Genomic DNA, 26,797 nt, shown 5'->3' with positions numbered 1-26,797 from the left:
AAACTACAGAATAATTAAGATTGCATTCATTTCAAAATGTGTATACCTGGCCCTTTGAGAGACTTTCCCATCTATCAGGCCCCTGAGGCAAGAGAGAATGCAACAACTCCATCCTTTCCCGTAAAGGAGGCAGCAGCATGGTTGCTCCAACAGAAAGGGTCTCAATCACAACCTAAATATATAAAGATCATCAAAAGAGAATAATGTAAATAATGAATCAGTCTCATATTACTAAATCATCAAAAGCATACATGTCAAACTCTGGCCCGTGAGCCAAATCTAGCCCGCTGGGTGGTTTTATTTTGCCGGCAATACCAGAACCACCATTCCTATGTGGGGCCCATTATTCTGCATCGAGGACTATGTGGGGCCCATTATTCTGCATCGAGGACTATGTGGGGCCCATTATTCTGCATCGAGGACTATGTGGGGCCCATTATTCTGCATCGAGGACTATGTGGGGCCCATTATTCTGCATCGAGGACTATGTGGGGCCCATTATTCTGCATCGAGGACTATGTGGGGCCCATTATTCTGCATTGACGACTATGTGGGGCCCATTATTCTAAATCGACGACTATGTGGGGCCCATTATTCTGCATCGAGGACTATGTGGGGCCCATTATTCTGTATCGAGGACTATGTGGGGCCCATTTTTCTGTATCGAGGACTATGTGGAGCCCATTATTCTGTATACTGGCTGGTCCACGACTTTGTCCAAGTTTTCAATTTTGGACCTCTTTATGCTTTTTGACATTCCTGATCTAAAGCATCTTAACCAGTCTATATTAGTGAATAAATGAATAACTAAGTCAATACCTCCTGAATTTCATCTGGCACACTTGCATCCATTAGCCGAAACAGCAAGTTGCGAAGAGGACCAGCTTGACGACCCAAGATGCTGGTAGCAACTCCACCAGCTAAGGCAAGAGCTAGATGGTTGGATAGCATTTTCAGGCACAGCTTTAGGAAGTGATGGTGTTCCCTATATAAATGAAGGTATACGTAAGGTTATAAAGCAGGAATGATATGAGTTATTAAGGCAATAAGTCAATTGGAAAGTATAGATTGACACCTTTATAGCCCTTTCTAGTACGGAGTAACTAAAATATAGAGATAAGACAAAGAGGTGATCTCAAAAGGAAAAAGTTATTAACGCAAAATTTCTCCAAATTTAGCAGAATCAATTATGATGTAATGTGTTCATGCCACAACCCTTAAAGCACCATCAATACCTGGATGATGGAAAAGGCGAAGGAGGGACGTCACTATTAATCTTCTCACAGTATCGTTCCAAGAAGGATCGCAAATGGAAGAAGGTGCTCTCTTCTAGATCAACACAATAGGGACGATGCCATGCAACCACTTGTCTAAAATGGAGCAGAAACGTTAGATTAGTGGTGTTTTCAGCTTACTCAGCCATCTATCACCTTTTTTATAATTTATTTTTTATTTTTAAATCAACAAAAAATAAAAAACACAAATTACACAATGCTATTAACACAAATTATCAAAACCTATTTATATGCTCATTTTTTCTTTGATTCTACTTTTACCACCATGAAAAAAAATGTCATTGGCTCGTTATAAATTCTAATATCCTCCAAAGGCTATGATAGTCTTTATACTATAGCACAGTTTACTTCACTGATCCAAATGAAACTGCATGGCGACTTGATGGAAGAACGATCTATAGGAAGATCGATCTTATGCAAGCTTAGATGGGTCCACCAGGGTCTTATGTGCCATTATCTGGATAATATCAAGCCATCTGGTTGCTGGTCTAACTATTCGCCTTGTTCATATTCTTATGACCATGAAGGTCTTCTCCAGTGATTGCTTTCTTTGGAGACATCATACAAAGTAGGCAAGTTGTAGCTTGGTTATATTTGCTTCAAGTGACACGTCTGGCTTGATTTGTTCCAAAATTGATTTATTTTCTCTTCTTTCCATCCATAGTATTGATAAAATCCTTCTCCAGCAGCACATTTCTAAGGCACTGATTCTTCTTCTGTCTTGTTTCTTTATCGTCCAGGTAATCCATATGTTACCACAGAAAAGACGAAACTATGTATGAGCCATGTCTTCATCGCCAGTGAAAAGTTCCTCGATTTGAAGACCTTGTCCAGTGACTTCATTGTTGATTTGCCCATAGCTATTCTCCTATTGACTTACAGTGTCGTCGCTGCATCTTGAGTGATCATTGATCTGAGTAAGTTGAAGTCCTTTACAACTTAGAGTTCATCAACGTCCATCTCAATTGTGTCCCAGTCATACCTGGCAGTAGTGAATATCTTTGTCTTCTTTGTATTGAGTAGCAGTCCCAGGTTCGAGCTTTCTATCTTGACACTCCATAATAAGTCCTTCTTTCCATCTACATGTGTTGCCATCAATGTTGTATCGTCTGAGTATTTAAGATTGTTAATGATTCATTTTGATTCCTTCTTTTTCAGCAAGTCCAGCCTTCTTGAAAATAGCTTCTGCATATAAATTGAAGAGAAATGGTGACAGGATGCAGACTTGCCTCGATCTACTTTGAACCATGCCATGTCACCATGTACTTTTCGGACTGTTGCTTCTTGGTCGATGTAAAGGTTCCTAATGAGGCTGATCACATGGTTCGGCTCACCCATATCCTTCATGGTATCCCAAAGCTTCTGGTGATCACCAGTGTCGAAGGCTTTGATGTGGTCGAAGCAAAAATAGATCTTGTTGTATTCTTTGGCCTTTTCCATTATCCATCTAATGTTAGCAATCACATCTATTGTACCTCTGCCTTTTCCGAATCCTGCTTGTTCCTCCGGTAGTTCTTTGTCAAAGTAAAGCAGTAGCCGTCTTTGTAGGATCTTCAGTAGTATTTTGCTGATATGACGTTTGAGAGCAATAGTCCAATAGTTTCCACAGTCGGTAGCATCTCCCTTCTTCATAACAGGAATAAACACAGATCTTGTCCAGTCCTTGGGCCATTGCCAGTTGTCCATATCTGTTGACACAGGGGTGTGATGACATCAACTTCGGCTTCAGAAGACTATTAGCTCTATTGGAATATTGTCACTTCCAGGAGCTTTGTTGTTTGACAGAAGCTTTTTCTCAGCAATGACTTAAAGTCTTTCAAGATGTTTGGCTCTCTATCATTTCCAGTCTCAGTTTCTTCTCGTATCACGGAGTCATTCTTGTAGGTATTGGTTCTACAAGAACTTTAAAAGAAATCTGTGACAATTTTAGCATAAACAAAATGTGTGTTTACCTGTCCCTTGGCAGAGCGGTCCATGCCAGGCTGTGGGATGTACCCGCAGAGATCTGCTGTATAGCCACTCCATCCAGTCCACTCACTTTTTTTGGTTTAGTAATGGGGCCAGTTGAATTACCTTGACCGCACTGACCCATAGAATTATTGCCCCAGGCATAAACTTCATTATCTGGAAAAAGAATGGTAGAATACATTAACATCATGCACACAAAAACAAATATGTAACCACATTGCAATATATTAGTGCTGCTCACCATTATTGGCACCCATTCATTTTTTTCATATAGACTGTACAATATCTTCAGAAATAAATGGAAATGTACCAACGTCATATCCTCAGGATTTTGTGATTAGTGGTCCAAAGTAATACAACAATAAAAGGTTGTTTTTCAACTTCCATGTTGCAATATAAAATAAGGAACAGAATAAAAAGCATGTGAAGCAATAAAGGCACCCCTAATTAATACTTGGTTGCACACCCTTTGGTATTGATGACAGCCTCCAAAAGTTTCTTGTAGTCATCTACAAGCTTCTTGCACTTCTCAGCTGGAATTTTCTCCCAGTTTGTTCAAGCTCTTGAATGTTTGCAGGATTCTATTTCCCAATGGCAGATTTCAGCTCACCCCAAAGATTTTCAATGGGATTGAGGTCAGGACTCATTGTTGGCCATTTTAAAAGAGTCAATTTTTTCTTTTTCAACCATTCCTGTGTACTTTTGGATGTGTGCTTTGGGTCATTGTCTTGCTGGAGGACCCATGATTTTCAAATCAAAAGTTCTCTTACAATGGGTAGGACATTTCGCTCTAAAATCTCTTGATAATTCTATGAATTCATGATTCCTGTGATACGGGCAAGGCCTCCAGTACCAGACGCAGCAAAGCAACCCCACAGCATTATGGATCCTCCACCATGCTTAGCTGTTGGTAAGGTGTTCTTTTTCTTACAAGCTTCATTGCGCAGTCTGCAAACAAACTGTTGCTTCGCATTGCCCAAAAAAGCTCTATTTTTGTATCATCTGTCCACAGAACATTTTCCCAGAAAGATTGCGGTTTGTCAAGGTATTCTTTAGCAAAGGTCAGTCGCTCCTTCAGCAATGGTTTCTTCCTTGGCCTTCGCCCATAAAGCTCTGCTTTGTTTAGTATGCGGCGTATGGTACTTGTTGAAACCATGACCCCAGACTGTTCCAGGTTGGCCCTCAGGCCTTTGAATGTTTGACGTGGTGTTTTTTCCACCATTCGCACCAACCTTCGAAGACATCTCTTGCCAATTGTCCTCTTTTCCCCATGTCCAGGGAGGTTCTTGACGATTGCATGTTTGGCAAACTTCTTAATAACACTGTGCACTGTTGAAACTGGGATATCAAGATCTTTGCAGATGGCCTTATACCCTTTGGAAGTATTGTGTTTGCTAATAATAGCAGTTCTGATGTCCGCAGACATCTCATTAGTCTTCACCATTGTGACAAAGTAACAGGGCCTACCATGTGGCTTTTTAAAACACTAATGTCATCATTCATTTACTAATTCATGTCACATGGGAACCGACAATCACAGGGGATTTTCTTTTGTGATTTACCACAGGCGAGTCAAAATGTGTTTCCATACTAAATTAATGTAAAGGGTGCCAATACCAGTGTCACAGCAAGCTTTAGGTTTTTCTATTTTTCCCTCCCATTGTTTTTTGTTTTAAATTATTGGTTATCATTTGCTCTTTTGTATTTAACACGAGTGCTCTATACAAAAAAACGGTTTCACTTGATTCATTTTTTTCAGGAGATATTCCACATTATGTACTTAAACTTCATGGGTGCCAATAACGATGAGCAGGACTGTACATACATAAACACACATACACACACATAGACACAGACATGTTTATGTTGGTACCATGTGAAAGTGCAAGACAGTGGCTGTCTCCTATAGAAATATCCACTATTCTTGTGGCAGCTAGTTCTTCAATAAGTTTAGGACGCAAAGCAGTTGCTTCTGAAGAACCACACCCCAGGCAAGCTCCACACCCCCAAGCATAAACCTGAAAACAAGAAAAGACAATATCTTAAGTACCTACATTATAAAGCAAGCAATCAGAGATGAAATAACATCTTAGTTATACTCGGAACATCTAATAAATATACCTGTCCTGTTGATGTCAGCGCTAGGGAGGACTGACTGCCGGCACACACCTTCCGTGTGAACATGCCCTGCAGTGCTTCCACCACCTTTGGTTTGTATACCCTGTTAGTGTCTCCGTGGCCCAATTTTCCTACAAAAAATATGCACCAAGGTTAAAACCAATTCAGATTGACCATTAGCGGCAATACAAATGTATTATTAAGGACATACCATTATCTCCTCCCCCAAATGACCAAACAGTTCTTCCATCTTTCGACAAGGCAATTGTGTGAGAGCTTCCACATGAGACTTCACCTACGTTACTGATATCCTTTACCAGAGTGGGGATATTCCGACTATTACTGTCTCCATGACCTGTATAATAATACAGAGAATATGTAGCTACAGCACTACAAATAAACTTTATTTGTCCAAATGCATAAAATATTATAGTGTATGTAATACAATACTTTGGACCATGTCAAGAGAGCAGTTCACAGAGGTATCTATTCCCACCATAGGCATTCCTGTAGATATACCATAAATGATATTCTAGGTTAGAGTATCTGATAAAAGAGGAGATGTTCTGTGCTACTCTTCTGCAAATTCACAGTGGCTGCTTTGCATAAAAGGATTCAATAAAGATGGCCCTCGCTAGTAAGATCCATGAAAGTTACATAAAAAGCTAAGCGCTGCTTAGAAGTGGCCGTATGCCTTAGATAGCTTGTTCTGGAGCTTTCACCCCTGACTCCACACAAAAGCATTTTTGGCTCAGCTGTGGGAGCATGTGTTCTTAAAGGGGAGAGGAGAGGTATATGTTGTGGATATGCCAATAATTTATAAAGATGAGAACACCCCTTTAGTTAACGCAGTTGATTGCAGTGGCATGGCACTAAAGCATACCAACACACCCAATAGGGTGGAAGTGCTGGATTTTTTCACATGCATGCACTAAAAAGATCATAGGAGTAGTACAGAGCAAGACTGTGGATGACACATCAGCGAGGCTACATTCCCATTTCACTTAGAGAAAAAAAATACTAAATCAGCCTTAAAAGCGGTTATCCGATTCGTAAAATGTCCTGAATAAATACCTATTTTTAAAGAAGTTGTCCACTATTTTGACAACCCCTTCTAATACCCCACGCTTGGCCCCGATAAAATAAAAAGGCTTATACTCACCTCCCGTGCTTGCGCCTTTCCAGCGGTGGCGGCACTCGCGATCCTGGGGTTCTTGTGCGGTTATGACACGAGAGCCCTACACCCAATCAGCGCTGGTGTCACTGTCTGCGCCTTTGGACAAATCGAACATCAAGAGGAAGTCTGGGCTGCAGTTGCTCTCTCACTTTCTCTTGATGTTCGACTTGTCCGAAGGTGCAGACAGTGACACCAGCGCTGATTGGGCGCATGGCTCACATGTCATAACCAGGGCTTTGGAGTCGGAGTCGGAGCCCATTTTGGTGGAGTCGGAGTTGGTATAAAATGAACCAACTCCAACTCCTAAAATATATAATAAATTGGGTACAGTAGTTCAATGCAGATTGTGGGGAATATTTTTTCATAAGAATTTGGGAAAGTTATGAAATGTCCTATTCCTGATCTAAGGGTCTAGACTTTTAGCTGAGATGAATCTGTGCTACAGTAAATTCATCACTTTAAACAAGAGCCATGTATGAGGGAGTCGGAGTCAGGGAAATTGAGGAGTCGGGAGTTGGAGTCGGAGGTTTGGCTTACCGACTCCACAGCCCTGGTCATAACGACCGCCCGAGAGCCCCGGGGCCGCGAGTGCTTACACCGCTGGAAAGGCGCCAGCACGGGAGGTGAGTATAAGCATTTTTCATTTTATCGGCGCCAAAAATTTAGATAAAAACTTTAAACTTTAATCAGTTTTGAAATCTGCTTTACTTGAAAAGGTCTTACTGTTTTCCCTATACAGCTAATCCCTATATCTGTGGTCTTTACTTCCTGTGACATTCCATTTGAGTTCCAGCATTTAGGCTGTGTGCCCACGTAGCGTTTTTCAAGCGTTTATGCTGCGGAATTTCCGCAGCGGAAACGCTTGAAAAACGCTAGGTAATCCGCACCCCATGGTCCCCAAGGGGATTCCGCATGTTCTATGCACATGCTGCGGATTTTTCCGCAGCGTTTATGCTACGTACAAAAATCCGCAGCATGTCATTTAATTTTGCGGAAGTGCAGCGGAACTCCCGCCATTGACTTGCATTGAGACGCACAGAAACCGCGACTGTACATTTGTACAAGCGGCTTCTATGCGTCTCTATGTGCGGATGGTACCCAGTTCTGGAGGAGAGGAGACTCTCATCCAGACCTGGGTACCATTGTACCTGTAAAAAAAGTATAAAATAACAAATAAAGTTTATACTCACCTGTCCGGCGGCTTCTCTCTGAATGCCGGCATCGCTTGAGGACCTGCGGTGACGTCACAGTCATGTGACCGCAGGCCCTTCACCGCTCTGTCTCGCGATATGCCGGCAGCCGGGAACCAGACAGGAAGCAGCGCTGCAGCCACGCCGGGGCCTCGGGGGTGAGTATAGCTTTATTTGTTTTAATTTTTACGGTTCACACTGTATAAATCCATGCTGTTTGCATGGATTTATACAGTGTGACCTAGTTGTCAAGCACTTTCCAAGTGATGCTATCGCCTGGAAAGTGCTTGTCAATCTGCATGCGGAAACGCATGTGAACCCGCATGTGGATCCGCATGTATTCTGCAGGAAAAACGCATGCACAATCTGCATGCGTTTTTTTCTGCCAGGGAGATGCAGAAATGCTGCAGAAATTTTCTGCTTCATTTCTGCATCGTGTGCACATACCCTTACTGGGAAGTCTCAAATGGGACATCATCAGGAGGATGGCTCTGCAGTCACTTCCCTGCAGCCTCTACCATCCCCCTGAAAAAAGACATCATTATCGGGTGGGGCTGCGATCACTTATTGCAGGGCCGCCACAAAGCTGCTGTCATCACCCTGAAATAGATCGTCATTAGGGGGCGGCGGTGATAGACGCAGGGGAAGTGACTGCAAGGCCATCCTCTTGACCTCCCGTTTGAGAATCCTCAATGAACTTTTTAATTTATTTTATAAAAGATGCATATAAAACAGTTGACATCATGGATAGTCCATAACAGACAGCATAGAGAGACTGATGTCTGATGGAACTCGTGCAGCAGTAGAAACAGAAAATGAATTAAACAAAGTACAGTACATTAAATTGGTTAAAAATGATGCTTCTTAATGGTCATTTTATAAAACAAAAAAATATACTGCAATGGACGAAGTAAAAACAATAAATAAGTTTAAGCACGTTTTATAAGAAATTCTTTCGACTGATTTACTATGGTTACCTAATCTCCCAAAATCTCCTTCTCCCCACGTATAGAGCTCTCCATCTTCAGTAACAGCAGCACTATGTCTATATCCAGCTGAAACACATACTACAACCTGACAAGAAAAATAAAAATTATTGAGGCAAAATTCACTAGCATTACCATACACTGTTCAGATCCAGGTCAATGTGAATCCATTACCTTTCCTTGTAGAGTGCCTTGGATAAGCTTTGGATACTTTTGTGTAGAGCTGTTACCGTGGCCCAGTTTACCATAGTCCCCATCTCCCCAGCTGAATACCTCTCCCTCAGTGGTAAAAGCTAGGGTATGGCCATCAGACCCTTTAGATGATGAAACTTTCTTGATAGAACGGTGAGGCTCAAACGTAAGTTTCTTTAATGTGGACTGGTTGTTAGAATCACCGAGACCTAGTCTCCCGTAGCTGCCTTTCCCGCAGGCTCTTACTGAGCCATCAGTGGCTATAACAAAAGTGCAGTACTGTCCAGCTTCGATCTGTATGGAAAATTAAAGGTAGAAATAAACTGACAAACTCTCGAGAACCCAATAAAAAAAAATACAGTATTTTATAATCCAAACTTCTAATGAATACTTACTGTCTGCGCATCTGAGAAACAAGGAGCTAGCTTTGGCTGTAAGATCTTCTCTTGGGTCCCCTCTACTAGTTGGTGGCTACTATTACTTCCCCATACATATACTTCACATGTCTCCGATACCACCGGACTTTCTCCAGTCTGGATGCTGTCTGGGCTAGCACAGGTTCTTGAGTAGTCAGAGGCCATTTGGCACACCTAGGGAAAAAGTGAATAACTCATGGAAAAAGTCAAGGAAAAGGTCTGGATACAAGAAGACATGAAAAGTGTAAGATAATAACTATGTAAAAAATAAATAAATAAAAACTACAATATATCCAACACTATTTGAAAGAAATGGAAAGAAATGAGGCAAAAACAAGAAAGACAAACTTAAGCATGACAAACAAAAGATTAATACTTTGTAGATGCAGACTTTATACAATACCTCCTCAAAAAGACACAAAGCAGCTTCATACAAAGAGCACAGGCCATCGGCTGTCCTGGTGGGCTCTCTCCACTGACTTCTGTCTGCTGATGACCCCTTTAAAATATCACAGATTTTATTTAGAATTATTTTATTATTTATTTTAGCTTATGACTATAATGTGACGAATGCCTCACTGGTCAGAGCAGTGTTCACTTACCAGGGACCTCCTCATCTGCTGAAGGATGCTAATGAAGCAGTCACAGCTGATCATGCCTTCCTGCGTTGTTAGCGTCTTGATCTTGTCCGCCTCATTAACTAAAGCAGAAGCAGCAAGCGCCATTTCAATCCACTCTAAGAGGTAGCGAAGGGAGCCACGCTGAGAAGCAAGACCAAGGAGTAGTTCTGACACCAAGCGCCTCCCTAAAGTATCTGCCCCAGAATTAGGCACAGTCACTCCTTTCAGAAAGGTGGTGACCTGTGCCAAGCAGTCCAGTCCCATTGGTGGTATTTTGCTCTCATTGGCAAGAGATAGAGGGGGTAAGGAGTTCACCACATCAATAGCTGTTCGTATAACATCATTACATAGATTGAGACCAGATCCAGCAGTTGGCAGCATCCAGCTCTGCCTCAGTAGAGCAAACAGTAAGCTCAGACCAGTCCTCACACCCATTTCTATGAGAGCATCGGTACTGGAGCGTGGCCGCTCACTAATAGATAGGGTATCGGCAGAGCCGGAGCTACTTTCGGGTGAATGCTGCTGTTGTTTAACTTTGCCTTTGTCATGATACTTGTTAGAAAGAGCATAGAAAACCCTCTGGAGAACCAGCAGTCTCTTCCGCAGAGCCCCTGCAAAAGGAGAGTCCGAACACACCACCTTGGCCAGAGCCAGCTGGCTGCCGAGTAAAGCATCCAGGTAGTGATCCTGCTCATCGCAGGACAAAGATTCCCTCTCGAAATCTGGCAGCTGGGGTCCTTTGAGACACAAGACCTGCTGTGGAAGTGGAACCACCTCTTTGTTGCTGACCAACTTGGCATATAGAACAGAAACGCCTTCCCGGGTAGCGATAGACTCACTATCTTCTGTTATCCAGGAGCTGTTCAGGTGCTCAAGCCACTTTAACTTGACAGGGGGCATCATGCCAGCCATCATTATTCACTCTACTGCCATCAGTCCTTCTGTAGGTTAAGAAATAAAAGGGAAATACAAGATTATGTAAAAGTAATATCAAAGTCACAGTAGAGTAAAATGCAAATTTGGAACATAGAAATGTTATCTTGTCCCACCAAGATTCGCTGTTTAGTAAGCAGTGTGGATAAAAAACAGTTGTCAAGGTGGGAAAGTCCGTTCAACCTTTTAAATAAATCTTTCAAGGTTGCAGTTTCAATAAAGCCAGTGTTTTATCAGCAGGAGATTATCAGTAGAGGACTAGATGTCTCCTGCCATGTAATCCTCCTGCTCTGTATCACCCTGCCCCCGCCACTAATTGACACATTTCTGTCTTAAAGCACCAAGCACCAGTCCAGCATGCTGTTTATTTTCAGCGCTGGAGTGGCGCTTTAAATCTAAGCCCCCTGCTCCCGGTCATTTACTCGCCCTCCAGCGTCTTCATAGTTTTTTCGGTGCTGCTCCGTTCCCCCCCAGCACCATCTTGTGACAGTAGCAAGTTAGAAGCTACGTCATACGCTCTCAATACAAGTCTAGGAGGGCCAGAAAGAGGCTCTCATAGACTTGTATTGAAAAGTGACCTCCGCGCAGCTCCATGAAACACTGGAGCTGCAGGCAGGTCACTTTTCACCGGACACCGACCGGAGCGACGCTGGAAACGGATGAAGACAGCAGCAGGTGAGTATCAAACAGGGGAATTACATTTAAAGCACCACTCCAGCTGTGCAATAAAAAAAAAAAACTGCTGGGGTGGTGCTTTACGCACAGAAATCTATTAATCAATGGCAAGAGCATGGTTTTATAGAGCTCAGCATTAAGAGAACTGCTAGACTTACAGCAGAGAAAACAGGGATTGTATCAAAAGAACAGCAAGCAGCCAAGTACATACATCCATCGCTGGAATCATGGTCTCTAACCCTATTTGATGCTGCTCTCCAGATTATGTAGCAAAATCCTGGTGGCAGTTTCCCTGTCAGCAAGCAATGACTGAATTGATCAAATTAATACAAAAGGGAAGTGCATATTTAGGCACACAGTGTCCATTCATATTTTTTATTATTATAAGTGGATAGGGAGATGAGGTCTCATTGAATGGCCACAATGGTCACCAGAGCTTACCCAGATTATGTTCTTTTTCTTTTGGGGAGTTATCAAAGATTAGGTATGGTCAATAAAAACATGCACAGTTGGTAACATAACTATAATTCAACTATTATTTAAACTTACTTCTGGAACCCCCTGTACATTAAAGGGGTTGTCCACTATTTGGACAACCCCTTCTCATTCCCCATGTTTGGCCCTGTTAAAATAAAAACACCAATACTCACCTCCGGTGTCTGCGCTGTTCCAACGGTGTCGGCACTCGCGTTCCTGGATCTCACTTGAGGTTGTTATGTCCGCTGGCGTCACTGTCCTTGCCTTTGGACATATCAAACATCAAGAGAAAGTCAGAGAGCAGCCGCAGTTCTGGCTTCCAGTTGATGTTCGATATGTCCAAACGCGGGGACAGTGACGCCAGCGCTGATTGGGCGCTGGGCTCGTGTGACATAACCTCATGTGAGCCCTGGGGACGCGAGTGCCGATGCCGCAGGAATGTTGCAGGCACGGGAGGGGAGTATAAGTGTTTTCATTTTAAGTGGCCAAACATGAAAAATGAGAAGGGGGTTGTCCTAGTTGTGGACAACCCCTTTAAATGCCAATTCCTCACTATTTACACAATCCCTTCAACATAAAAGGTATTCTCTGCTGACGTGGGATTACCTACTGCCTATAAATCTGAGGTATTATTAAAAGTATTAACTTATAGTACCCAAGCCTACAAGCTAGTATACCTACTAAAGGCCCCGTCACACGCAACAGCGATCTCGCTAGCGATCTCGTTATGTGTGACAGGTAGCAACGATCAGGCCCCTGCTGTGAGATCGCTGATCGTTACAAAGCTTCCTGGACCATTCCTGGGTCGTTGCGCTCCCGCTGGGCAGTGTGCATCGCTGTATTTGACACCTTATCAACGACCTCGTTAGCGATTCAGAACTGAGACATGTAGGCGTGCATAAATTGGACTTTTCTGCGCTCCTCGTCCCAGATTGGTGGTCACTACTGCAACCTTGTTTTTTCAGATCCCACCAGCGTTCCCCGGCTGTGACTCCACTTTGAAGAAATCAGGCATCTTTAGCGAGGTAGGTATTGCTTGGGGTCTCAAATGAGTTTCCATTTTTAATGGAGACGCAGTAGAGATCTCATCTGACCGGAGACAAAGTGTTAAACCAAGGCCACCCAATCAGAACGCAGTAGCGTCCACCAGCTGGAGATGAGGGGGGCGCGGAAAAGCAATTTTATGCACGCCTTTCTGGCACAGTACAGCCCTTATCAAGGTGTGGATCGTTGAAATAGCTGCTGTGTGAAAGTGTCCCAACGACCACCGAGATCGTTTGTTAGATCGCTGGGGCGGCCAAGATCGTTGGAAAGTTCTGCATGTTTGACATCTCCCCAGCGATCCCAACACCGTGACGCAATAACGATCTCGCTAGCGATCTCGTTATGTGTGACAGGGCCTTAAGGCCAAGCTGTCTATACAACAAACCAGTAAGCCTCAGCTGAAAGGGTCATACTTTTCACACTTCAAGGTTCCTGGTATCTCCCCCACAGATCTCAGATGCCATGAAGATGGGATATAGCAACCTCCATTGTAATGGTGTAAAGTGTTCCCACATGTGCAATGGTTCTGTAGTCAACTGTAGAGAACAGAGAGAGAAGGTCACTCTAAAAATAAGAGTTACAGTATTAATAAAGATTTGTCTTGCTGAACGTACATATGAAATATTTTCATTTGAGGCTTCAAGTTGCAATCAATATTATACAAGATCTTCTGGTTGCCCTTTGATTTAATCAATGACAATATCAGACAATCAATACAGCACTATCTTTATGAGTCCCCACCCAATTCTTACATTCACTGGTGATTACAAATAAAGGCAACTATGGCCTGGCCCCAGTAAAAATACACTATCCAGACAAGGCAGTAAATTACCAATGCAGAGAGAACATTGATCTATTGGGAAATCAATCCTAATGTTGCTTAAAGGGGTTATCCACTTTCAGGAAACTGCGCTTTTACTCACCGTCCCCACCTGTCCACTGCTGAATCTCTACCGCTGCTCCGTGTCAGTTATTAGCTGCAGCGCTTATGAACACGGCAGTTAATCAGTGAACTTAATGTCTGCAAGAGGAGCGTCCAGTCTACACAGGCAGAGCCGTCGAGCTCACCGATTGGCTGTTGCACTGTGACGAGGCATCAATGCTGAAGTCAATAACCGACACTGGGAGTAGTGGCGGAGACTCAGCAGTGCACCCGGGGATAGAGACTAAAGACCAAGATTTTCTGGAAGGGAACAACCCCCTTTATCACAGCCATAAGAAAGGTCCTCAGGTTCACTGCCCAGGTACAATAAAAGCAATATACATTGTACAATGCACAAAGCCTACTTGCATTTTATTTCTGTGGACAAATATAGCTGAGTAAAGCACACACACATACCTAGAACGTGTATACACACACACCATGACATTGGAATGCACACCTGTCACCATAACATAGATGTCACTAGCAAAGGACAGTCTGTGAAAGAAAGACTTTGGAAACAGTTTCTTCCCAAACACACACACTTTCTCATTAAGAATGTGAGAATTTACTAAAACTTTATCAACACCTGTCAGCTACTTGTCATACATGTACACAGTCCATCAGCCTCCTCCAATTATAAAACACTGCACTTGGGAAAGGTTCCCTATTAGGCTATGTTCACACGTTGCGTTTTTTTCAGCCTTTTTTATGTTTTTTTAATGCAGATTTTTACCTGCATTTTACAGTACCAGCAAAGTCAAAGACATTTCAGAAATCTCATGCACACAGCTTGTTTTTTTTTTTGTCCTCAGTATTTTGTGCAAAACCTTGGGTTTTGCAAAATGCAGCATGTCTCTTTCAGTGTTTTTCACTCATTGAAAGCAATGAATAGTGGAAAAAACACTGAAAAAAATGCAGGTATAAGGTTTTGCTGCGTTTGGGTGCCAAAACCTGAGAAAGTTGAATTAGGTTATTTTTTTTGCACTAAACTTTATCAGCATGCACAAGACACAAATGAACACTGACAAAACCGCACCAAAAAACGCAGCAAAATCTCAGGAAAACTGCTTTTATTGAGGCCATAACTTCATAAGTAGAGCAGGTTTTGCTGCAAAAAAAAAAAAAAAACGCAGCAAAAACGCAACGTGTGAACATAGCCTTAGAGGAGGCTGATGGACAGGGCTCATAACATGCATCTTTATCAAGAACAGTTCTGTGCAGTCTGAGGGAGTGGACACTGAGGGTATGTGCACACTGTCCTGAGCCGCCGGCCGCCCCAACACAGCGGAATAGCCGCCGGCAGCTTCCGCTCATTTTATGCAAACGAACGGCGCCATTTTTTTCACCTGCACACTTTCCTCATAGAGGTTAGGTCTATGGGGAAAGCCTGCATGCAGACCCACTGGAGAAATTGACTTGCTGCGATCGGTCTGGAAAGACGCGCCGCACGTCAGTTTCTGCGGGTGATCCGTAGGTACAAATCCCATCCACTATCCTGTAACATCTGGCCGCTGCGGGTTTGACGCATAGACACGCAACATCAAACAAGCAGAGGCTCCGGATTGTGTGCACATACCCCAACAAGTGCAGGAGGAGAACCCATAATGATTATATATTAGTAAGTGCCTCAAAATCATATCACAAAACCTCTTAAATAAAGAGAAAGTGGCCATTTCCTTGCAAGAGAACCTTTCACAAAAGTTTTCACGTTGAACTGGACACAATGTAATAGTGGCTGCAGAGCAGAATAAAACATGTTTGTTTGTTTTTTTAATTATTATTTCACCTCTCCATGGTGAAGATATTAGCCATCAAAGTATTTGGTAGTTAATTTTCATTTCTGCTGTACTGCCCCTCCCCCCACATTGCCTTTCAGGGAATGTGTCAGTAATCAGACATGCCTTTTGTGCTCAACTTATAGTGGCTCTGCATTAAGATCAGGCAAGTTTAGAGCAACAGACATAAAATGTGATTACTGGCTCCAATGAGTTCTCCTCTCAGGACAGATAGTGTGTGTATGTGTGGGGAGTACAGTAGCAGTGTCTCTGCTATTAGAGAAGGGCTTGTAATGTAACAGAGCTAAACTCAGCTGTGCTGCCCCTCGACTCCACACAGACTGCCAAAAGATAAAAGCTCCAAGGTGTCAGAAATCACTTATGTTTAATGTACTCACAGCACCTTGTAATCACTCTGCATTGAGATGAGTTTGATCTGACTGTGGAGCGATTACAAGTTGCTGTGAGTACATTAAACATGTCTGACATTACATTTCACACAGGAGTAACCTATTCTGAGCTATTGTGGGGCTTGTTCCTCTTTCTCCTTAGAAAAAGTGGTCTGCTTATGACTGGCCATCATCATACAGGGAGGGAGAGGGAGAAGTACAAGTTCCAAATGAAAACTACTATCTGGTAACTTTCATTTGGATTTACTGACAACCAGCCCCAATGCAGAGCCAGTATCAGTCAGAGCCAGTGGCACTGCTATAGCCATCGCTCTGTATTCTCACAGTGATGACCCTTTAAGAAAATTAGAAGCAAGAATAAAACAATAGCAGTGATCTGCAGTAGAATATTTTCTTTATTTTATCAAGAGCACTAGCTATTCTAAGCATGTGTGCTCTTCAAATGACCTTCTAGATGTTAGAAGTTTTTAATGGTGATATTTAGGGTATGCGCATGTAAGGGACTCAGGGTGGTAGTTATGGCCGGAGGCTGATGTGTTCCCATACCCCGGTCCCCTGACAAAGATAAAAGTCCCCATTTTCCTGTATTGTGTGTGTGGTGCAGAACACTCACATCTGGATCATAGATCTCTGCCGTCTTCAGTCTTCTCATCTCAGGAACGGCCGCACACACATTTAAGGAGTTCTGTTCCATTTTATAAAAAAGAACTTTACTAGAACATTGGTAAATATCTTCATACAGCACATTACATTGTATACCGACTCCACCAGGGTCACCGAGTTCTCCCTTTCATAGTGAACACTCCTGGTCTATAAGACCCTTGCAGTAGTAAGAATCCCTGTACGGACTGTTTCCCGTCCGGCTTCCCCTTCTCTGAAGGCTTGTAGAGACACAACTCACTGTGAATCCTATGGACCGTAGGTCCCGAACGTACGGAAATGTCTATTCAGATTATCTGAGTACAGGTTCTTCTCTGCTGGACAACTTGTGCCAAAGGTGCCCCCTGGACCACCAACTGTACTTGTCTTACATCTTTCTCTTTCTCCCAGGAACTCTCTGCAACCAGGAAACTGCTCTCTGATCCACTGTATCAGCTCCTCCCACACTCAGCAGCTCCCAAACTCCTTAACCCTTTCCTATACTACCTTCTACTAACATGTAGGGCAATTAATCATAAAACCTTTTCATATTGCAAACAGGATATGACATTATATGTACACATACAGACAAGGTGCATGACCAGATCCTGGTCACCCTCTTACACGCACACAACATATTAAAGACGCCGGTGTCCCCGCATAGTTTTTGGAGCACACACTTCAGGAAAATGCTGGCAGTGTTTTATCGGAAAAGTCTTCTTTGTAATTTTTGCATCCTTTCCGACAGTATTTGATTTTATTTTTAATTCTACATATAAATAGAAGCCACATGAAGAATGGTTATTTCAGGGCTTGGCTAAAACAAGCTATAAAAGAAGGAACACTTGAACAGCAGGTCATTTTGACATTACAGTGCACATGTGAAATCCTTTTGCCATTTTTTAGCGCTTCTTCAGGGGGTTTCCAGGAGCAATCCGCCTGAAAAAGATACCATGTGCACATACCTTTGGGGTGAAGGAGCCCAATTGTATATCAGATTTATTAATTTCTTAAGTAAAATAAATTGGGTCACAGAGTTTGGCTCAATAATCTCGAAACAAAAGGGTACAAAACCTAAGTGGAGGATCATGCTCAGTGAAAGCAAATGCTATATGAGTGAAAGGTTAAAAAATAGTTTTATCAAGACTACGAAAGTCTATCGGCCTTATTAGAAGATATAGATGACCACTTTTGCTAGCTTGAAAGTCTCTCAAAAAGAGCCTTTGGCCAGTTATTATTACTTAGCCCACCTATTATTCATTTGGGCTAGAAGAACAATATGACCCTTTAATCCATCAGTGACTTGGAACCTTGCCAATTGCAACAATACAATATCCACTTTGTAAATACTGCAGACATAAATTTGAGGGGCAGTCCTGTTTCTGAAAATAAGGGTCATGTGTTGTGTAATGAAAAGTTCTAGAATTTTTCAATACACTTTCAAAATCAATTCATTATGGTATTAAAGATCTCCGCTTCAGCCATTTAATAAGAACCTTCATTATTTACATACAGGGTCTAAAAGTCTATCCTAGTCATGTGTTGAATGCTCAGATCTGATACACACAGTGTTACTCTATAGCAGGGGTGGAGGTCATTTTTTCTGCCATGGGTCATTTGGATATTTATAACCTCATTCAGGGGTCATTCAAATTATCAACTAGAAAATTACCCTGCTATATTTGGTCAAACAATTAACTTATCCCTAATGTGATGGCTGGAGCTGCTTCTTTTTGGTGAGGCTGTGATGCTAGGTGGTATGGATGATGTTGCTACTCGTAACTGCTTTTCCAGGTTTAAGTTGGTCTAAAGTGCAGTTGACTTTTAGTGATGAAAAGTTTTGCAATGAATTGAACACTGCGTAAGTTGTTCCGAACACAGATGTATATTAAACTGCAGGTCTTCTCCAGGTGGGAAATTCATTACTGCTCACATTACATTTATAGAACTCAAGAAGTGGGAGGTCTGCAGTATACAGTGGGGAAAATAGGTATTTAATACACTGCCGATTTTGCAAGTTTTCCCACCTACAAAGAATGGAGAGGTCTGTAATTTTTATCGTAGGTACACTTAAACTGTGAGAGACAGAACCTAAAAATAAAAACCAGAAAATCACAATGTATGATTTTTAAATAATTAAATTGCATGAAATGAGTATTTGATCACCTACCAACCAGCAAGAATTCTGGCTCTCACAGACCTGCTAATTCTTCTTTAAAGGGAATCTGTCACCCCCTGGGAGATATCAGACCTCTACTATGGGCATACAGGTGATAGAAAAGTAAATCTATACTTACCTGTATGGCCATAGTAGAGGTCTGATTGAAGAAATGTGTTTTTATCAACTCAGTTTTGCACAGGCTTGGCGTCCCCAGGACGCCAAGAAATCCCCGCCTATGTGCTTATTTACCATATCCCCCACCTCACCTGCACGTCACAGGGCCCTGAGATGTGCACTGGTCTCCCTCACTTCCCGGGCATGCGCAAAGTGCCGCTCACAAAGAGTGCGCTTTGTTTCCTCCCGGCCCCGTCAGTCTGTGCACTGTGCCACATGGTTCTATTGCGCAGGCGCCGGGGCGCCAGGCCTGTGCAAAACCGAGTTGATAAAAACACATTTCTCTGCAATCAAACCTCTACTATGCGCCATACAGGTATGTATAGATTTACTTTTCTACAACCTGTATGCCCATAGTAGAGGTCTGATATCTCCCAGGGGGTGACAGATTCCCTTTAAGGCCACAGCCCCACTATCAGTATTTGGTCAGTAGGAGCCAAAACCAGGTGAGGAACAATCAGAAAAATGGTATAATAGAAACAAGTCACCAATTCTGTATTTATCACCCACTCCTGGTTTTGGCTCCCACTCCTGAGAAAAAATACTGACTGACTACTGATAGTGGGGCTGTGGCCTTACATTGTGGGTACAGTTCAACATGAAAATTTTGGTGAAAGGATCCAACATACACTGAGTGGTGCCACTACCCTGGGTCTTGACCATATTAACCTCTCGACCAGCAAGCTGCAGAGTTCTACAGCTATAGGGCTGGGCTACATGATGACTTTGGTTTTGGCTCCCACTCCTGAGAAAAAGTACTGAACGAATACCGATAGTGGGGCCGTGGCCTAAGAAGCACTCCTACACTGCTCTCATTACCTGTATTAATTTCACCTGTTTGAACTTGTTACCTGTATAAAAGACACAGGTCCACACACACACACAATCAATCACACTCCAACCTCTCCACCATGTCCAAGACCAAAGAGCTGTCTAAGGACATTGTAGACATGCACAAGGCTGGGATGGACTACTGGACAATAGGCAAGCAGCTTGATGAGAAGGCAACAACTGTTGGCGCAATTATTAGAAAATGGAAGAAACACAAGATGAATGTCAATCTCCTCGGTCTGGGGCTCCATGCAAGATCTTGTCTCGTGGGGGTAAGGAGGATTCTGAGAAAGGTCAGGAATTGGCCCAGAACTACATGGGAGGACCTGGTCAATGACCTGAAGAGAGCTGGAACCACAGTTTCAAAATTAGGCCATGGCCCCACTATCAGTATTTGGTCAGTATTTTGTCTCAGGAGTAGGAGCCCAAACCAGAAAAAACACTGACCAAATACTGGTAGTGGGGCCGTGGCCTTACCATCAGTAACACACTATGCCATCATGGATTAAAATCCTGCAGGACATGCAAGGTCCCCCTACTCATATCAGCACATGTACAGACCCGTTTGAAGTTCACCAATAACCATTTGGATGATCCAGAGGAGACATGGGAGAAGGTCATGTGGTCATATGACACCAAAATAGAACTTTTTGGTATCAACTCCACTCGCCATGTTTGGAGGAAGAAGGAGGAGTACAACCCCAAGAACACAGTCCCAACCGTGAAGCAAGGTGGGGGAAACATCATACTTTTGGGGGTGCTTTTCTGCAAGGGGACAGTACGACTAAGATTTTGGCCAACAACCCCCTTCCGTCAGTAAGAGCATTGAAGATGGGTCATGGCTGGGTCTACCAGCATGACAATGACCCGAAACACACAGCCAGGGCAACTAAGGAGTGGCTCCGTAAGAAGCATTTCAAGAACTAGCCAGTCTCCAGACATGAACCCAATAGAAAATCTTTGAAGGGAGCTGAAACTCAATGTTGCCCAGTATCAGCCCGAAACCTGAAACATCTGGAGAAGATCTGTATGGAGGAGGAGGCCAAAATCCCTGCTGCAGTGTGAGCAAACTTGATCAAGAACTACAGGAAATGTCTGATCTCTGTAACTGCAAACAAAGGTTTCTACACCAAATATTAAGTTCTGTTTTTCTATTCTATCAAATACTTATTTCATGCAATAAAATGCAAATTAATTATGTAAAAATCATACAATGTCATTTTCTGGATTTTTTTTTAGATTCTGTCTCTCACAGATGAAGTGCACCTACAATAAAAATTACAGACCTCTCCATTCTTTGTAGGTGGGAAAATTTGCAAAATCGGCAGTGTATCAAATACTTATTTTCCCCACTTGGGGGGGGGGGGGGTCATTTTTTTACATTTTAAAAATTACAAAAAGGAAAATGGGTCGATGAAAAAGTTTGGGCACCGTTGGAGATGTGTGCGCTCAGATAACATTTGGTTTCAGACCTTAGTTAGCCTGTTATGGCTACGGATTGTTTACCATCATCGTTAGGAAAGGCCAAGTGATGCAAATTTCCCAGCTTTATAAAAACCCAGCCTCCTCTAACCTTGTGACAAAAAAATGCAGCCATGGGTTTTTCTAAGCAGCTGCCTAGCACTCATAAAATTAAAATGGTAGAAGCCCACAAAGCAGAAGGCTATAAGAACATAGCAAAGTGCTTTCAAGTTGCCCTTTTCTCAGTTCGAAACGTAATTAAGAAATGGCTGCTAACAGGAACAATGGAGGTCAAGATAAGGTCTGGAAGACCAAGCAAAACCTCAGTGAGAGCTGCTCGAATCAGAACCCCAGCTTGACTGCTAAAGTCCTTCAGAAAGATTTAGCAGACCCTGGAGTTGTGGTACATTGTTCTACTGTTCAGAGACACCTGCACAAACAATGACCTTCATGGAGGAGTAATCAGAAGAAAACCGCTCCTGAGTCCTCACCATAAAATTATGCAAAAGAGCATCTAAACAAGCCTGATGCATTTATTTTGGAAACAAGTCCTATGGACTGAGGAGGTGAAAATATAACTCTTTGGCTACAATGATCAAAAGGTATGTGTGGAGAACAAAGGCCACAGAATTTCAGGAAAAGAACATCTTGCCAATCATTAAGCATGGGGGTGGATCAATCATGCTTTGGGGTTGTGTTGTAGCCAATGGCATGGGGAACATTTCACAGGTAGAGGGAAGAATGGATTCAAGGAAATTTGAGAAAATTCTAGATGCAAACATAACACCATCTGTAAAAAAAAGCTGAAGTTGAAAAGACAATGGCTTCTACAAATGGATAATGATCCCAAACACACGTCAAAAATCAAAATAGACTACCTCAAAAGGCGCAAGCTGAAGGTTTTACAATGGCCCTCGCAGTCCCCTGATCTGAACATCATTGAAAATCCGTGGCTAGACCTCAAAATAGCAGTGCATGCAAGACGACCCAAGAATCTCACAGAACTGGAAGAATTTTCCAAAGACCAATGGATGAAAATCCCTCAAACAAGAATTGAAAGACTCTTGGCTGGCTACAAAAAGTTTTTACAAGCTGTGATACTTACAAAAAAAGGGTGCTACTAGGTACTAACCATGCAGGGTGTCCAAACTTTTGCATTGGCACATTTTTCTTTTTGTAATTTTTAAAATGTAAAAGATGAAAATATATTTGTTTATTTTTTGCCTAAAATACAAAGGAAATGTGTCATCTTTAACTTGAGATCAAATCACAGAAAAAAATATGTACTTTGTGATAGTAATTAATAAAAGTTTATATTTTAGTTCTTAAACTGTATAGTGAACTAACAACATTAATAATGATCAAAAAGGGGGGTTTGGTACCTTACCCTATATCAACACTATCTGATCATACCTTGAAGCACCACAGGTTGGCACTCTAAACCGTAGAACTGTCTTTTTCAGAAAATTGTCAAAAGTTAGCCCTAATTATGGTAATTTTCTTAAAAAAAAAAAACAAAATGATGGTTCGTTTACTTACAGAGATTACTAATGGGTGAACTCTGACAATTTTCTGAAAAAGACTATTGATGTGGCTGTCATTTATATCAATCGATTGAGGCATTTGCATGTTATTTTTCCTACCTCATTGTAAATACTTCGCACTTGGCACTTTTTATGATATCTTTGGATAACAAGTAAGCAAATTACTACTGGTTTTGAGCCCTTACTCTCATTTTTACCCAGGCCCGGATAAAACATCTTCATGAGCCGTAGGGTCCCCACCCCAGCTCTATAGAGTTATGGACCTAACTTCATAATGAAATATTTATCTGGAATGTCATGATTTCTTGTTTCTCATTTAAAGGGAATCTGTCATCAGGTTTTTGCTACCCCATCTGAGTGCAGCATGATGTTGGCAGAGACCCAGATTCCTGTGATGTGTCGCTTACTTTGATGGTTGCTGCAGTTTTGATAAAATTATTGTTTTATCTTCTTCAGATCTAGCAGTTCTCTGAATGCTGAGCTCAGTATAACCCCTCCCACACCACTGATTGGCAGTTTTCTGTGTACACTGTGCATAAGAAGAAAGCAGCTAATCAGTGGCGGGGGTGGGATTGGACTACCTGGCAGCAGGCCAAGTAGTGGTTTAGTGATAATCTCCTGCTGATAAAACCATAATTTTACCAAAACAGAAAGCAGCCCAGTAAGTCATACATGGCTGGAATCAGTGTCTCCCAAACTCTCTTTAATATGTCTTCCTTGCATGTTTTAGTTTAAAGTGGCTCCCAACTATCACTAAAAGATGAATTATGCTCACAAGATTCAGAAAGTCAGGGTTCTCAGTCACTAGACACTGCTCAACCTGAATGTTATAATACAGGGTGGGCCATTTATATGGATACACCTAAATTAAATGGGAATGGTTAGTGATATCAACTTCCTGTTTGCGGCACATTAGTATATGGGAGGGGGAAAACTTTTCCAGATGGGTGGTGACCATGGCAGCCATTTTGAAGTTGGCCATTTTGAATCCAACTTTATTTTTTTCAATGGGAAGAGGGTCATGTGGCACATCAAACTTATTGAGAATTTCTTAAGAAAAACAATGGTGTGCTTGTTTTTAACGTAACTTTATTCGTTTTTTTACAAGTTTATGACCACTTATAAAATGTGTTCAAAGTGCTGCCCATTGTGTTGGATTGTCAATGCAACCCTCTTCTCCCACTCTTGACACACTGATAGCAACACCGCAGAAGAAATGCTAGCACAGGCTTCCAGTATCCGTTGTTTCAGATGCTGCACATCTCATATCTTGATGGTATGGTGTGGTATATGGGGTACAAAGATAGTGGGGCCATTCTTCATCAATGGAAACCTCAATGCCACTGAATATCTGAAATTGATACATGATGAGGTGTTGCCCTCTTTATGCACTGAAGATGGCACGTTCCCTGACTTTTTCCAACAAGATGACAATATGGTGCACCACCACATTATGGGTGTCAGGTCCGAGCATTCCTACATGAACAGTTTCCTGGAAAGTGGATTGGTCGTCGTGGGCCAGTTGAATGGCCACCAAGGTCTCCCGATCTGACCCTATTAGACTTTTGTCTTTGGGGTCATCTGAAGGCAATTGTCTATGCTGTGAAGATACGAGATGTTCAGCATCTGAAACAACGGATACTGGAAGCCTGTGCTAGCATTTCTTCTGCGGTGTTGCTATCAGTGTGTTAAGAGTGGGAGAAGAGGGTTGCATTGACAATCCAACACAATGGGCAGCACTTTGAACACATTTTATAAGTGGTCATAAACGTATAAAAAAACTCATGAAAGAATAAAGTTTCATTAAAACCAAGCACAATTGTTTTTCTTATGAAATTCTCTATAAGTTTGATGTGTCACATGACCCTCTTCCCATTGAAAAAAATAAAGTTGGATTCAAAATGGCCAACTTCAAAATGGCTGCCATGGTCACCACCCATCTGGAAAAGTTTTCCCCCTCCCATATACTAATGTGCCACAAACAGGAAGTTGATATCACCAACCATTCCCATTTCATTTAGGTGTATCCATATAAATGGCCCACCCTGTAGTATTCAGTTTAGAAGTGGAGACAAGATAACCACCCACCTATAAACTGAAGCTACTACATTGCTGTGTACAGTCTATACACTGTAATAACCTGTAGAGGAGCAATATCAGAAGTAGCTCTCACAACATGAGTGAAGTGACAGATGGCTTCACTTTGGGTAGACTTTAGTCAGGATATTGCTGCCTCGAGTGGACAGCATGCAATGCCCTGTTCTTGAGAATAGGTACTCAAACCAAAGAAGTGCCATGCATTCAGAGGAAAACCTAAGTGCAATTTATGAAAAACAAGGGATAACCAGCGACTTGTGAACACAAGATTGGTTGGTGCACAGATGAGGTTATGTAACTGAACTCCTAAGTTAAAAACGACAATACATAAATAGGTTTAACACATGATGGAATCTCATTCGATTATGCCTCAGGATAAAGGACTATTTTACATTATTATGGACGTGCTCTTTCCTTCATGTATTTTGCATGAAATATCAGAACTTGGGGAAGGGATGTGACATTTTTGAACAGATTTCTAATTCCGAAAACCTAATGACACTACTGAAACCAATTCTGCCAATTAGCTGAACAAATAAGAAGAACATCTTTATTAGGCTAAGTGCCCACGATGCAGAAATGCTGCTGATTTTTTCTGCATCTCCCTGGCAGGAAAAATGTATGAGGATTTTATATGCGTTTTTCCTGCCAGGTAGAAGAATTTTTGCATGCATTTCTGCATGCTGGTTATGAAGCGCTTTTCCAAGCGATTTTAGCATCACTTGGAAAAGTGCTTGACAACTTGGTCACACTATATAAATCCATGCAACCGGCATGGATTTATATAGTGTGACCAAGTTAATAGTTAAAAAAAAGAATAAAAATGGTAAAAAATATAGAAAACATACTCCCCTTCTGATGGCCAACGGTCTTCTCTCCGGTGCGTCCTGGCTCCCCGGTGGTGTAAAAGGACCTCCCATGACGTCATTTAGTCATGTGACAGGTCACGCGACCGCCGATGTCAGCGGTCGCGTGACCTGTCACATGACTAAATTACGTCATGGGAGGTCCTTTTACACCACCGCGAGCCGCCGGGGAGCCAGGACGCACCGTACAGGAGACCAGGGGCCATCAGAAGGTGAGTATAATGTTTATTTTAAAATTCTCTCTCTTTTTTTTTTTTTTTTTTTTTTTTACACTTTCTATGGTACCCGGGTCTGGAGGAGAGTCTCCTCTTCTCCAGACCCGGGTACCATCCGCACATTGAATCGCTTAATATCCGCATGTGCACATGTAGTCATGCAGATATTATGTGCTTCAATACAAGTCAACGGCGGCAATTCTGCCGCGTTTCCGCAAAAATAATGGACATGCTGCAGATTTTTCTGCAATGATAATCCGCAACGGAAATTTCTGCAGCATGTGCACAGCACATGCGGATTATCATTGGGGACCATGGGGCACGTATTACCAAGCGTTTTTTAAGCGTTTTCGCGCGGACATTCCGCTGCAAAAATACTTGAAAAACGCATAGTGGGCACACAGCCTTAAAAGGAACCTGGCAGATGATGTTAGGGGGGGATAAGGACACAGCATGTCCTTTTGAGAGTTGAGGGTCTTTTTGTTCAGAAGACAGCGCTGTATTGTTCATGGAGCCCCTTAGGTTATCCATTTAGCTTCCCTGCAGAAGAAAATGTACCAAGTATAGGACAATTATAATGTTTTCACCCTAACATGAGTCAAGACTTC

The 26,797-nt window shown here is 42.3% G+C and overlaps 1 protein-coding gene across 8 annotated transcripts in view; it reads right to left on the bottom strand.

The window, feature by feature from the left end:
- HERC1 (HECT and RLD domain containing E3 ubiquitin protein ligase family member 1) overlaps nt 1–26,797 on the bottom strand; it is a 175,759-nt gene that overhangs the window by 100,084 nt on the left and 48,878 nt on the right. For 5 of the 8 annotated variants that reach the window (XM_073652697.1, XM_073652702.1, XM_073652703.1 and 2 more), the window contains exons 1-14: nt 16,815–17,283; nt 13,505–13,627; nt 9,945–10,903; nt 9,746–9,841; nt 9,322–9,516; nt 8,909–9,220; nt 8,726–8,822; nt 5,593–5,736; nt 5,385–5,512; nt 5,137–5,281; nt 3,248–3,419; nt 1,236–1,370; nt 820–985; nt 47–172 (exon numbers count right to left, since the gene is read on the bottom strand). In XM_073652697.1, coding sequence (XP_073508798.1) covers nt 47–172; nt 820–985; nt 1,236–1,370; nt 3,248–3,419; nt 5,137–5,281; nt 5,385–5,512; nt 5,593–5,736; nt 8,726–8,822; nt 8,909–9,220; nt 9,322–9,516; nt 9,746–9,841; nt 9,945–10,877 — 2,649 coding nt within the window. In that variant the 5' untranslated portion in view covers nt 10,878–10,903; nt 13,505–13,627; nt 16,815–17,283. Of the gene's footprint in view, nt 1–46; nt 173–819; nt 986–1,235; nt 1,371–3,247; nt 3,420–5,136; nt 5,282–5,384; nt 5,513–5,592; nt 5,737–8,725; nt 8,823–8,908; nt 9,221–9,321; nt 9,517–9,745; nt 9,842–9,944; nt 10,904–13,504; nt 13,628–14,014; nt 14,130–16,814; nt 17,284–26,797 lie in introns of those variants that run through there. The other 3 variants (XM_073652699.1, XM_073652698.1, XM_073652700.1) reach the window with 3 other exon arrangements.

The sequence above is a fragment of the Phyllobates terribilis genome, unplaced genomic scaffold, assembly GCF_046119375.1.
Source record: "Phyllobates terribilis strain yellow unplaced genomic scaffold, ASM4611937v1 Scaffold_11__3_contigs__length_659146591, whole genome shotgun sequence".
NCBI classification, from domain to species: domain Eukaryota; kingdom Metazoa; phylum Chordata; class Amphibia; order Anura; family Dendrobatidae; genus Phyllobates; species Phyllobates terribilis.
This window is presented reverse-complemented; position numbering and strand designations above follow the sequence as displayed.